The 13,241-nt window shown below is 41.8% G+C and overlaps 1 protein-coding gene across 26 annotated transcripts in view; it reads left to right on the forward strand.

The window, feature by feature from the left end:
• Positions 1–300: 300 nt before the first annotated feature.
• RIMS2 (regulating synaptic membrane exocytosis 2) overlaps positions 301–13,241 on the forward strand; it is a 489,382-nt gene continuing 476,441 nt past the window's right edge. For all 26 annotated transcript variants that reach the window (XM_075023763.1, XM_075023771.1, XM_075023767.1 and 23 more), the window contains exon 1: positions 301–470. In XM_075023763.1, the coding sequence (XP_074879864.1) occupies positions 301–470 (170 nt within the window). The remainder of the gene's footprint in view (positions 471–13,241) is intronic.

Genomic DNA, 13,241 nt, shown 5'->3' on the forward strand with positions numbered 1-13,241 from the left:
TCCGGCCCTGCCTCTCCCGGCGCTGCCCTCTCCCCTCCCCGCTCGCCCCCCGGGCCCCGCCGGCCCCGTCCGCCCCGCTGCCCCGCGGCGAGCCGGCGGCCGGGCGGGTGGGTGCGAGGTCGGGGCCGCCGGCCACCCCGCCCCTCCCCGGCGGGGCCGTCATTAGGCTGCCGGTTGATTACAGGGTATTGATTTGTATGTGCTTCTCCCGGCGCCGGCGGCGGCCGCTCCCGCTGGTGCCGCCGCGGCCGCTGGAGTTCGGGCAGCGCTTCCCGTAGCGGCGGCGAGCTCCCACCAAACATGTCGGCTCCCGCCGGGCCCCGGGGCGGCCCCGCTCCTCCCCAGCCTCCTCCGGCTCCTCAGCCCGAGATGCCCGACCTCAGCCACCTCACGGAGGAAGAGCGGAAGATCATTCTGGCCGTCATGGACCGCCAGAAGAAGGAAGAGGAGAAGGAGCAATCCGTGCTCAAGTAAGGGCGGGCGCATCCCTTCCTCGTCCTCCCGGCCCACGGTGGCGGGCGCGGAGGTCTCTTCCCCGGCCTCGGGGGCGGCACGGCCGGGGCGGGAGAGAGGAGCGGGGCGGACGGGGGCGGGCAGGGGTGTCCCTCGCCGCCGGCCGTGCCCCGGCGGCCGCTCGGCGCCGGGCGAGTGTGGGGCACGGCGGGGGACGGGGACGGGGGGGGGGACGACGGGGGACGGGACCTGCCGCCGCGGGAGCGGGCAGAGCCGGGGCCGGGAGGCCGCCGGGCAGGCAGGGAGCCGCGGCCCGGGCTCGCCGCCCGCCTCAGCCGCGCTCCGCGGGGCGGGAGGCGGCGCGGCGGCCCCGGCCCCGCACGCCCCGGCGCTGGCGGGGGCGAGGCGCCCAACATGGCCGCACAGGTGCCGTTCTCACCCGGCGTGTGCCATCGGGAGGAAGGGGGGGGGTGGGTCGGGGCGGCGGTTGGCGCCGCCGGAGGGGGCGGATCGGCGGCATCGGGCCCCATCCCGGGGGCGCGGCGGGCTCCGGGCCGGCGGCGGCGGCCCTGCCCGGCGCTGGCGCGGACGCCCGGGGCGGAGGGGGACCGCCGGGGCCTAGGCTCCGGCCGTCTCGCTGGGTGGGTTTGCCACAGCCGCCATCTTCCCCCGACAACGTGTCTGCCGCCCGCCCCCGCCCCGCTGCTCTTTCCAAGCGTGAGCCCCGGGCGCCGGGAGAAGCGGGGCGCCCTGCCGCCCGCCCGGCGCGGGCATGGGAGGCGGCCCCGGCGGCGGCCCTGCTCCGGCCCCGGGAGCTGTCCGGGCCGGGGGCCCGGCTCCAGCACCGGGAGCTGTCCGGGCCGGGGCCCCGGCTCCAGCACCGGGAGCTGTCCCGGGTGGCAGCCCGGCTCCGGCTCCGGCCCCGGCCCCGGGAGCTGTCCGGGGCGGCGCCACCCCGGCAGCCCCAGGCGAGGCTGGGCGTCCCCGGCTCGGCAGCGCGGGGTCCCGTCCTGCCGCTGCTGCCCGGGCGCGGCGTGCAGCGCGGGGTGGGGGGGCGGGCGGGGAAGCCTGAGCTTTCCCCTTGCGCTCTGCCCCGGCCCAGCGGGGGAACCGGTGCTGGCGGCGGCGCGGGGGTCCTGCTTTCCCGAGCGGCGTGGGTCGTGACCTTCCCTAGGCTGGCTGGCAGGCACCGAGCGAACCGAAGAAAACTGTTCTCCCTCCGTAGCGGAGTAATCACGCTGGCTTCTAAGGGCTTAAAAATAAGCAGAGCTACTACTCTCGCGGGCATGACTTTTACGAGTGCGGCGAAGCTGAGGCACTGAGTGGGTTTTTTAAACCAAAATGAGTGTTGTGTCCTGGACGCGTTAACTGCAGCTGGCCCTTCACACTCAGTACCCGGAAACTGTCTTCTGGGCTTTAGTTGCTGACTTTGGAAGTCTGTTTCCAAGGTTCATTGCATTATTGTGAGCGTCGTAATGAAAACTTCAGGTATCGTTTGTGTGACAGCTGCTGAACTGTGAGGTGATCTAAAAACATTTCAATGTCTGTTTAAAAAAGACTTTTTTATTGGGTGACTATTTTGAAGAGTATCAGTGTAATGTAAGCACTGGAAATAAAGTGCCGTACCTGGTTTTATCACCGCCTTTCGGTCTCATGCTATACAGTTTGCTTGCTATTGTGATACTTTTATTTTAAAGCAATTTAGACTCCTTTACATTTCTAAATTGTGTGGCGTATCAAAATAAATGCAATTTTTTGTCTAAAATTTCTGCCCTCTTAAAAATCATTAACAAAGAAGGAAATGGAAAATTATTCAAGTTGCAGTTTAAAGCTATAACAATAGCATTATAGTTTTAAAGATGGCTCCTGGCAACTCTTGTTGCAGGTGATAATACTTATGATCCATTATAAAGTATGATTTCAGTATTATACCAGGATCAGCTTGAACTGTTAAGCTTACAAATGAAGAATAAACTGTTCTCAAGTAATCACCAGGTAAAACCAACTTAAGAAATGAAACAGAACTGTTTTCATTTGTAATCTTCAGAATCTTGGAAGCAGACATGGACAAAAGAAAGGTCTTCATCAAATGTAAAGATAAACTATAAACTTCATGTGGGGTTTAGTTTCCCATTGTGTCTCACTAAAGCTTCCTCTTGAGTTCTGTGTAAGCCGTGAGGGAAATGGTATGGCATAAAGTTTATACACAGAGGATAGCCTAGAACAGCTCTCAGGAAAATGCTGTTGTCAGTGGAATTTGGATAGATGGCCCACAATGTTTTACAGGATACTGAGAACTGTTCTGGTGTCAGATGAATAACTCACCAGTTTCATTTTTCTTAAAGTGAAGTGGCTCCTTGAACCATCAAGTACATGTTTACTCTGAAAATATCTACAGATTTATTAAGCACAGCCCTCCACCAAAGTCATACCAGAGCTTGTTCTGCATTTTTAAGGAACTATTACTGAGTTTAATTCTCTTGACAGATGTTTTCCTTCTGTCAAGAGAAGAGAAAGAAGAAGAAAGAACACCCCCCCCTCCATATTTATATGAATGAACTACTGTTATTGCATAGAGATAAATATAGAGCTAAATCCTGCAGTCTTTGTTCAAGTGTAATTCTCCTCGAAGGCAAGCTCCTTTAGAAGTGGAAGGTATTTTTGTCTGACTAAGCAATAAAATTGTGTCATTTCATTCCGTGGAGAAATATGGGAGGATAAAAAAAGATGCTGAAAACAAGAGTTGACATTTAGAGATATTTTCAGAAGAACTGTTCAAATGTTGTAGAAAGTGGCAAGCGTGGATTTCCTCTAATTTTTTTGATAATTTATGGTGACTGAGTGTCAGTATGAATGGCTAGTCCCTGGGCTCTACTTCCTTTCTGCATTCTATTTCTATTTTGTGCTTTTCAAATTCTTATGCTGTGCCCATCACTGAGGTATTTGAGTATCTTCCAAAAGTGCATTAAGTAGTGTGACTCACATCTGTAATGTGGACTATTTATTCTTTTCCTTTCACTCCCTGGGGTAAATATGTGTGGATTTAAAATAGATACATAACTTATTCTCCTTATGCTTGTTTTACTCTTTTTGGGGAAAGGAAATGCAGATGGTAGTGAGTTGTAATCTGTAGCAACTAATAGTGAACAGGTCAGCTCGAATTCTTGCCAGGATTTGCTGGAACATGATGGCATGGAAAGCAGAAGCTTTCCAGATTTGCTCTCTCCTTTGGCCTGGTTTGGTCTGAGAAATACGCCTAGCTACAGTTGTGCACTGTGTTCCTGTGGCGGAGCTTCTGCTTTAAAAAAGGAGGATGGGCAGCAAACTCTGCTGCTTTGACTGTCTCTCTTCTGGAATTTTTGGGACCCTTAGAGTGCATTTTGAATGTCATGTACTAAGAAAGTGCCTTCTTGACAAGGTTATCGAACATATATTTTGCATAATATTTAATACACATAATGCATGACACTCAGAGAAAATGAATTTATGTCTGCACACTGGGTGTAAGTCCTTCTGTTACAGGAATATTTACATGTTTTCAACTTTTATGTTTGTGGCTGTTTTACTCACTTGGATACAGCATAGAACTTTTGATCATGGCTTTTCCTTTACATTATGCACATCCTTCCTCTTGTAAATTCTAGTTTTGTGTGTGTAAGCTTTCTAACAGATTTTAGATAGCACGTTTCCTCCTTATGGATTGATTTATGGGATCAGTCTTGTGCTTTTTTACTTTTCATTCGTACTTTATTTCTCTATCAAAGGACTGGCTTGAGAGGATGTACACAGAAAAAAGATTTGTAGAAGATGACATTATTTGTAAAGACTTACGTTTCAGCCTATGTGATGTGCGTATACGCTTTCCTACTTGCAGTATCATAAGGATTGGCTTGAGAGGATGTACACAGAAAAAAGATTTGTAGAAGATGACATTATTTGTAAAGACTTATGTTTCAGCCTATGTGATGTGCGTATACGCTTTCCTACTTGCAGTATCATGAGTTTCCTGCTCCTTTGCCTAGCTATTCTAAAGACAAAATGCTGTCCTTGTAAAGTCAGACTCGCAGCTCTGAAAATAGATGCATTTCAACTTTTCATGGGTATGGACAGTTTGGCCCAGTAGAAGACAAGTTTTCTGAAGAGAAATTTCATTATGAAATCACCCAGCTTTTCATATATTTGCAAAGCATCACAGGTTTACCATGAGGTCCTTATAAAAGATCTCTTTTGTATGTGTGTGTGTCTGAAATCAGCTGGCATTGTCATCTGTTTTATCCAGGGGAAGAAGACAGGTGGAAACACGGTGGCCTAGCTAGAGAATGGTGGTTGTCCGTTAGCCACCACTGGCAAGTCCAGAGTAAGCTTTAGGAAGGCACGACTCACTGCAGGCTTGCGTGTGCTCGATTGCTGTGTCGGTGATTTTACAGCTGTGGTAAAAATTGGGTAGCTACACTGACTGAAACAAAAATCTCTGACGAGCAGACCTCAAAGAAGCTAGGCTGTGTGGACTCTGGATGGCACTGGGGGTGAGTGAGATGTGGGGCGGGATACTGGGCCTGGGGGAGAGGAGGCAATAGATTGATAGCTGTGAGTCATAGCAGTGTAAATGTCCACCTCACAAAGCTATTATACTGCTTTATAAATAATTATCCTGCTTTATAAATAATCAACTCTGATTTAAACTGCTTTAAAAGTATTGTTTGTTTAGGATTTGGATTTCAGGGCTGGAGGAATGAAAGAGAAGTAGGTGGTGATTATTGGTTTTGTTTTTGGAGAACAGAGATATGTATATGGGAATTTCCAAAGTTTATAGGGTAATGCAAAAAGGTTTGCTTTTGGCTAGATAGTAAACTAGGACTCCAGGCAATGTTAGTTGTTCATGTTATGCTTCCACAGCTACACTGCATTTTATCTGAATCTGGAGTGCTGATCAGAACAGTCCATCGCTACACCACTCATCATTTTGCTCTTGTTTCTATTTATTATAAAATAAAATACTGTCAAGGCGACTTTAAAAGTAATAACTTTATACAGTGTAAAATAAGTGATAGGGGAAGTTATACAAAAATATATAGTTGAGGAAGATAGTTGCCTCTGCCCTGCCCTGCCCTCTTCCCTGCCCTTTTCCCTTCCTACTACCTCATTCTCTGCTCCCTCCCAATATTCTTTGTCATCTCCCCTTTCTTTTGTTTTAACAATTTGTACTGCTTTTTGGGCCTCTCTCAAAATTGTCATTATTCCTTAGTTTTCTCCCTTACCACATGCTTGGGCATTTTATACTCTAAATAATACTCGCCAGGATGTTATGGCTTGTACCATTTGCTCTTCAAGAAGACCCAGAGTTTACAACTGTCCTCTAAAGCATCTAGCACACTTCTGGGCACTGTCTACAAATAACAGCAGTAGTACTTCCTCTTAGTGACTAAGCAGAATGTATTTGGAGATTATACAGACTGGCAGTTACACTAATTACTGGGATTGCTAATGTCAATGTTGAGTAAAATTTCAGAAGACTGCAATGGTGCTGATGTTCCCTCATTCAAAAAGTTCAAGCAGGATGGGTTGGATGTAGAAAGGTTTGACATAATATGGGGCCAAAAAATAGAAAAGTTGATACAGGATTTAGTTAACAAAGAAGCCAAAAAATAGATATTTAACACCAGCCAGTAGGTGCTTTCTGGAATCTTGTCAAATAAATCTGCTTTTGTGTTCTTTGAAACAAAAAGAAAAAAACATTTAATTTTACCTCTTAAAGACGAGAGTGTAGATCATACTTTAAGGCGCTGGGACTGTATCCTAGAAAGTGGTGGGTGACTGGGTGAAATTCAGTGGTCTCTGGAAGTGAGGTTAGGGGGCTGAATGGTCCATTCTGGATTTTGTCTGCATGCATCTGTGAGCTGGGTAATGTCTAAATAACTGAGAATGTCAAATAATTGATTTTTCCATTGAAACAACAGTTTAATTGGTATATATATTGTAAGTGCAAAAATACACAGGAGTGATAGGTTACTACAGAACTGATATAAAATGTGTTTCTACCCTGCCAATGAAGTTTTAAAATACTTGTAGCATATCCGAAGTTCCATAATAAGGAGGAAAAAAGTAATATAATGGTTTGAACTTTGAAATTTAATCCACTGGAATGTGAAATTAGCTATGTATATAAATGTTTAGTTTTCATCTGAAAGGTAGACTTGACAGTCTTGAGAATTTTCTTCACCTGAATGCCACCTCTCAACCCTCTGCTTTACTGGCTTCCTTAAAGTTTTACTGTTGTATTGACAGTCAGTCAGAAGGCTGTGAAAGTTTCTGAGTCCATTAGGTCTACCTTTTCCAAGAAAGTGTTTTTTGTGTGTTGCCACCTTTCCTTTTTTCTGAACATCTTCTCTGATGGCTTTTTTTGACAGGAACTTCAGGAAATAAAACCCAAAAGAACACAAGAAATGATGAGTTATGAGTTATACTTGTTTGACTGCAACAGATATTACACCTTAACAATGAGCTTTGAGGTGGGGATGATTTTCTGAGTTAAGATTAGGTCATGTGGGCTGTCTTAATCATAAGTCTTACTATATCATCGTTAATAGCTACAAGTTATCATAGACAACCTAATGTCTTTAAAAGTGAACAACAGTGAGTCTTCTTAATTTAAACTCATAAGCAGGAAGAATCTCTTTAAATACTAATTGTTTAAAAATGGCATTCAAAACCAGTTGTCTTTCAGGCAAATGAATTCATGTTAGAAAATTTAAGTTCAAATCAAACCACATTGTTTTCAATGCTTACTGAGTTTAGACTTTGTTTCTTTTGCAGGACTATATGTGGTGTAACAGGAGGAACTGTTATGACCTTGAAGTATAACTGTCTGTTGAGGGCATATTATACTTCAGTAATATGAACAGTTTACATCTAATCTGGTAGTGCTTTTGTAAACTCAGTAAACTCCAGCAACTGCACCTCATGATTTGTTAAACTTCTGGCGATAAAATAAAACTACACAATCAGTGCTGTGCTGAAAAGCTGCTTCTGCATGATACTATGTTTGACTGTTTCCTCATGTTGTTTCTCCAAGGTATTGTCTTGAAGCTGTGAAGGAATCAGTGAGGACTGAGATTATATGAGTTAATGTAATGGTAGAAGATTGTATAGGGGAGTAGTAGTGCATTTAAGAAGTTAATACATACTGGTTTTGGAGAGTAAGAGTTCAAAGTAATTTATACTGTTCTCTGCTGTTTTCATTGAAGGTGGAAGACTGTTCTTTTATAGTCTTGAATTCAAATACCAGCTTTCATCACATTTCCCTGCCTAAATATGTTTGCAGGGTGATCTTAGTTGCATTTTGATAAAATGAAATGAAATTAATGCATTTTGATAGGATAGGAGTTTATAATAGTCTACTTTAGGTATCTTTTGGAGTTTTGAAGTTTTGATGTGAAAGCCTAAAGAATATCTTTGATTTAGACTATGAACTCTTTGAATAAAACCATAGTGAGACATCCTCTTTATTCTAGCAGGAGTTAGTGAGAGCTGAACTTGTGTTTCAAAACAGTCCGAGTGCTTCTATTTAGAAAATTCATGAAGAAAATCTTTAAATTTCAAATAAACCATAAAAAAGTTATTTTCTTTTTACTGTCTCTCTGGGGTTGGTTCTTTCTTCTTAAATCTCATGTGAAGGTGTTTAAATGCTTCCTGATAACTTACCATTTCTTTATTAACATTACTGTTTTTAAGGTGAATGGTTTCTTATAGCAAGTATTGTATTGTATTTGTACATAGAATATCTCACAGGTCATATACCATTACTAGGTATTTGATATAACATGGCATTTTGGTTCTATGTATTTGTGAGGGCAGCCTTTCTTTAAAATGTGTATTATCTTAAGCATATGAGGCACATCAAATGTTTTGACCTTTAAATAAAATTGTGAGTTAGAAGCAGTCAGCCTTTTTTTGAAAATGTTTTGCAACCATCTTTCGAATAACTTTTCAGAAATGAGTACTCCAGTGTGTCAGCAAGAAATCTTTTTCCATATACTGTTACTCTAACTCTTGTTGCATTTATACATTTTTCTCTTTACAGAAGGGATGAGTGAGGAGTAATGCTTTTAAAGCTGTTTAAAGCCCAGATAACACGTAGAATAATAGAAAATAGGGCTGGTTTGGACCTCAAGAGGTCTTCCAATTAATCTTTTGCCTCGAGGTATGACCAACTATAAAATAGCAATTCCTGACACTTATTTGTCTAATCTAGCGATTCCCAACTGTGAGGGCCCACCTAGCCAGTGAAATAAATAGGCTTCATGGCCGAGGCAAGGGCACATAACAGATGACACACAGAATTTGAGCTAATCAGCTCTGCAAGAGCTGTGCTGCCTACATAGCAGAAAGTGAGGAGTGGGCCAAACAGATCTTAGGGTAAAGCTCTTGAATCCAGTATGAAACTTATAGTTTTTTCAAATTATAGTTTACTAGTGAAAAGTATGAGAACAATGAATCCAACTACTGACCTAACCAGGGATGGAGATTCCTTGAACTCCCTAGGTAATTTGTCTCAGTTACTCAGAGTCATTATCCTTACCATTAGATTTTTTCCCCTACTGTTAAACCTAAATCTCTTTCCTGCCATTTGCTACTTACTCTGTCCTCAATGGAAATGCAGAGCAGTCTGTTACTTTTCCATTTGCAACAAGCTTTTTTATACATTTCATAAATATGAACATATCTCCTCCTGTAGATTCTCATCATCTGCTTTCTGTAGACTCAACAGGTCATATTTTCTGGACTTTTGACCATTCTTCTTGCTGTTCTTTATATACTTTCTAACTGATCTTTTTTGAAATACAGTGTCCAAAACCAGACACAGTATTCCAAATAAAAATGTATGGGGAGACCACAAAGATAACGCCCTTTGTCTTGCACAGAACACTTTCCTGGTACAGTCAGTGTCATGTGTGTTTGGGTTTTCTGTCGTGATGTAGCATTATGGACTCACGGTCAGCTTGTGATCTACTACTATACCTTCAACACGCTTTTCTGCAGAACTGCTGTTGAATCAATCAGTCCTCATTTTATATTTTGAAGTTGATTACTTCAGCTATGCATAGTGTTTGTCTTCATCCCTGTTGAGTTGTATTCTGTCTGTATCGGATGCCTCATATGAATTTTGCATTAGAGTGCTTAAATAAAATGCACAAACAGCCCTTGGAGCAAGAACAAGGATTTGCCTCTAGAGAGTATCCTAATCACAGAGCTATTTAGACTTTCTCTTGCTTGTCCATACATTTACATTCGTTGCACAGTTGCAAAACTTCACTGGTAGGGTGCAGAATAATCTTATTCCAGTTTTGCCCATAGCTTGTTTGTTAGGGAAGAGAGAGCTGTGTTCAAATCTCCTTAAGCTGAGAGGGTCTACAACACAGGTCTTGCACCTCCTTGGAAAGACACAACTGCTACACTATTGTAGGGGTAACAGTTATGTCCTCTGCTATATTTACTCAGTCCATGGAAGCTGTTGGCTGACTTACAGCAAATTTGACAAAAAAGTTGAGGTCCCAAAGAGACTTAATTACTAAGAGTCTAGTAAGTAGGTGGGTAGTAGAAAGGGATTGTCCAACCTCTTGACTGTGGAAAAGTCTGCTCATGCCATGTTATGTATCAAGGAGTCCTCATAGGGGAGAATCAACCATAGACATCAAAATAAATCAATCATGAGCTGTGAGTCCTCACGAAGTCAGACTTCTTTAGGTTCAGCACTCATAGAACTGCTTGGTTAATGAAAATGATTGCCTCGGTTTTGGTATCTTTTTCATTCCTGTCTTACAACATTTAGAGCTTGGGTTAAGGATTGAGCCCAGAGAATCTCTGGGGTTCTTCTGACCAGATGTGAATGTCTATAGTGTAGGACATCTACATCTGAAATCACTTGGATTCAGTTTAAAGCAAATGGAAATAAAGAGGTGCCTTTAGGATGTGATCCATCTCATCTTAAATTAGACACTCCAAGTAGGCTGAATGAATTGCAGAGCCTATTTCTGGCTATGGACTTAAAAAGAAGATAAAGTGATTGTGTCAGATGTAGAGGTCTACCTTGCAGACATCTTGAGCTAGGTAAGCTGAATCTCAACCTCAGAGTTCTGCCTTTGAGAGTAACTCTTCACTATTTGGTCTTATAAGACTGTCATAGCCACTTTCCCTACTGGCACTGACTTTTACAGTTCTCTAGATTTCTTTAGAAGCCTGTTTGTCAATCTGCGTCTTTTGCTTATATTTCAATCAATTATTAATTAGGGCATGCTCATTTATCCATATCTTTACTATTTGAGACTCACTGCTGGGAACCTGAGTATGTTTCCCTTCTAGTCCAAGGTTATTCTTAGGATTTGGTATATCTTTTATACTAAATTCAGAAAGTCTTTGAAGAATGAGTTCTAAAAGAAGTCCTTCGAATACAAGATCTTTCCAGCATGTGGGATTAAGCATACCTATCAACAAAAGTACATTGCAAGGAAAATCTACATGCCATTCACCAGTAAGAATTGTTAGTGGGTATTTTAAGTCAGAAGATAGAATCTCATAGCTGAAGCTAGTCTGATTGCTAGATGGGAAGTTACAAACACCGGATTTGTCTACTACTTGTAAACTTAAAACAGTGTAGCATTAAGACCCAAAGAAAACTCTATAAACTCAATTTAAGTTGATGATTTCTTTTCGTAACTCACACACTATCTCTCTTCTGCTATGCATCGACGGAAGTTAGATTTCAACATATGCTTTGAATATCTTCTATGCTTTAAATTTCTTCTTTTCTGCCAGTTAGCCATTGCTTTAACAGTATTTAGCTACTGTGTATTTACAAGTTGATAGGTCACTTTTGATAGTAGTCTGTTAAAAACATACTATTGAATTGCTATGCATTCTGAATTCAGCACTTTCTTGCTTTAAAAGCCTGGATAAACAGGTATCTGTGGAAGATGTTGTGTGGTATAGAAATCAAATACATTTTTGCTGAATCAGGCCCTAAGACAGTTTGGGAACATGGGTTTTGATTCAGCATGCTTTCATTAATTTGGTTAGTCATTGCGATTATGATTCATTTCATTCTGTGTAACCGAGTGCTGCACTGCAAGTGACAGCTGAACCATGTATTATCTAACAGCTAGAAAATAGCATCACTGTCACGTTTAGAAGGCTGAGGATTATACTTTTATTGAACACGTGTTTTGTACTAAAGTTAAAATGCTTCAGGAAAATCTTTTTCCAAACTACTTGTAGCATTACAGATATGAAATATCACAGTAAACAATATGAACTATTTAAAAACAAGAACTTAATTTTAATTTATGAATAGAATGAAGCTTCCTGTTCTGATTTTTAATAATTTATTGGCTTTGAGGATTGGTTGTAAAATTAAGCCTGTGGATGCTTTGCTGATAGTCTGATTTACATATAAGTGGTAGGTTTGAGGAGCTAAATTTAACTGAATGGGAAATATTTCTCAAGTGCTGATATTACTTCCATGTTAATATATATCACATCAGAAGACATTTCAAGTGAAGCAGTGATTTTAATTATTCTGCTGAACTTTACCAAAATGCCAGGGAAATTCAAAAGTTAGCAGGTTGGAAAGTTAAGAAAACCCCCAATATGATTGAAAGGAAATTGTATTTTTACCTAGTGTCCACATTTATTTTTAAAAATTGTGTCTTCCATGTTTAAGAATATGTGTCAGAAAATCCAAATATATTTTTTCCTGCCCTGTGTATGGTTTATCTGAAAAAATGCTGTAGAGGGTGCTGTGAAGACAGTGAGCCAAGATAGGTATTTTCAGAGTAGAGTACAGAGAAAGTACTGGTATTTGAAAGCATTGAATTCTTCTGTCTGCTTGATATCTGAACATGCAGGTAGCCAGAGATGAATGAAATTTAATGGACTATAGCTGAGCACTGATGTACTTTTATATATTTTGAATTTATGTAGGCATGGTTGGAAGGTGTTTTTAGCTACTTTGTAGTGTTTATATGAACATGTCTTCTGCAGCATTTACCGCATGTTCTTGTCTAAAATTTGTTCTGAGTTATATGTTTGAAAAGTCTTTATAACACAGATATTCTCTTGTATGAAAGAAGCTTTGATTTGCAGAAAGACAAAACAAACATTTAGATTTTTAACTATTAGTATGAATGGTCATATTTGCCCTGCACAAACAAGAGTGATAATAATTGTAGGGTTAGGCCATGATCACACCGACGCTTGTGCCCCAATCTAACTTCTCAGACATAAACAACTATTTCTTAACTCAGTAGGACCAGTTATTTACAAGTAAGGGATTCATTAATTAAAGGGGATATGAGTTGAAATAGTGCCTTTTTTAATACTTTATAATTTTGCCTTAATAACACTTTAAAATAATAAAAAAAAAGCATTCACTGAAACTGGAGTTTCACTGTGGAAGTTGAGTCATGGTTCAATAGTTAATAATCAGTTTAGGTGGTTTTTTTCAGTTTTTAACCATTGTGCATATAAAGAATATACAATATGCTTCGCAAGTTACACTGTTTACTCTTTTAATAAGAAAGGATTTCCTGAAAGTTTACCAGTAAAATTCAATAATTCAGTAGGTCATTAAATAAGTAAAGGTACTGTTGTATATTTTTTGGTTTTATTATTAAAATAATTTTTTTCTTAGGTTAAACAAGAAAAAGTAGTTTAGAATTGGTAGCATTTTTTGTCATTCTTCATAGCCACATCTGCCAAGGGCTTAGAAGTGTTTTATTATAGTAATTCATGAC

The sequence above is a fragment of the Buteo buteo genome, chromosome 3 (genome assembly GCF_964188355.1).
Source record: "Buteo buteo chromosome 3, bButBut1.hap1.1, whole genome shotgun sequence".
NCBI classification, from domain to species: domain Eukaryota; kingdom Metazoa; phylum Chordata; class Aves; order Accipitriformes; family Accipitridae; genus Buteo; species Buteo buteo.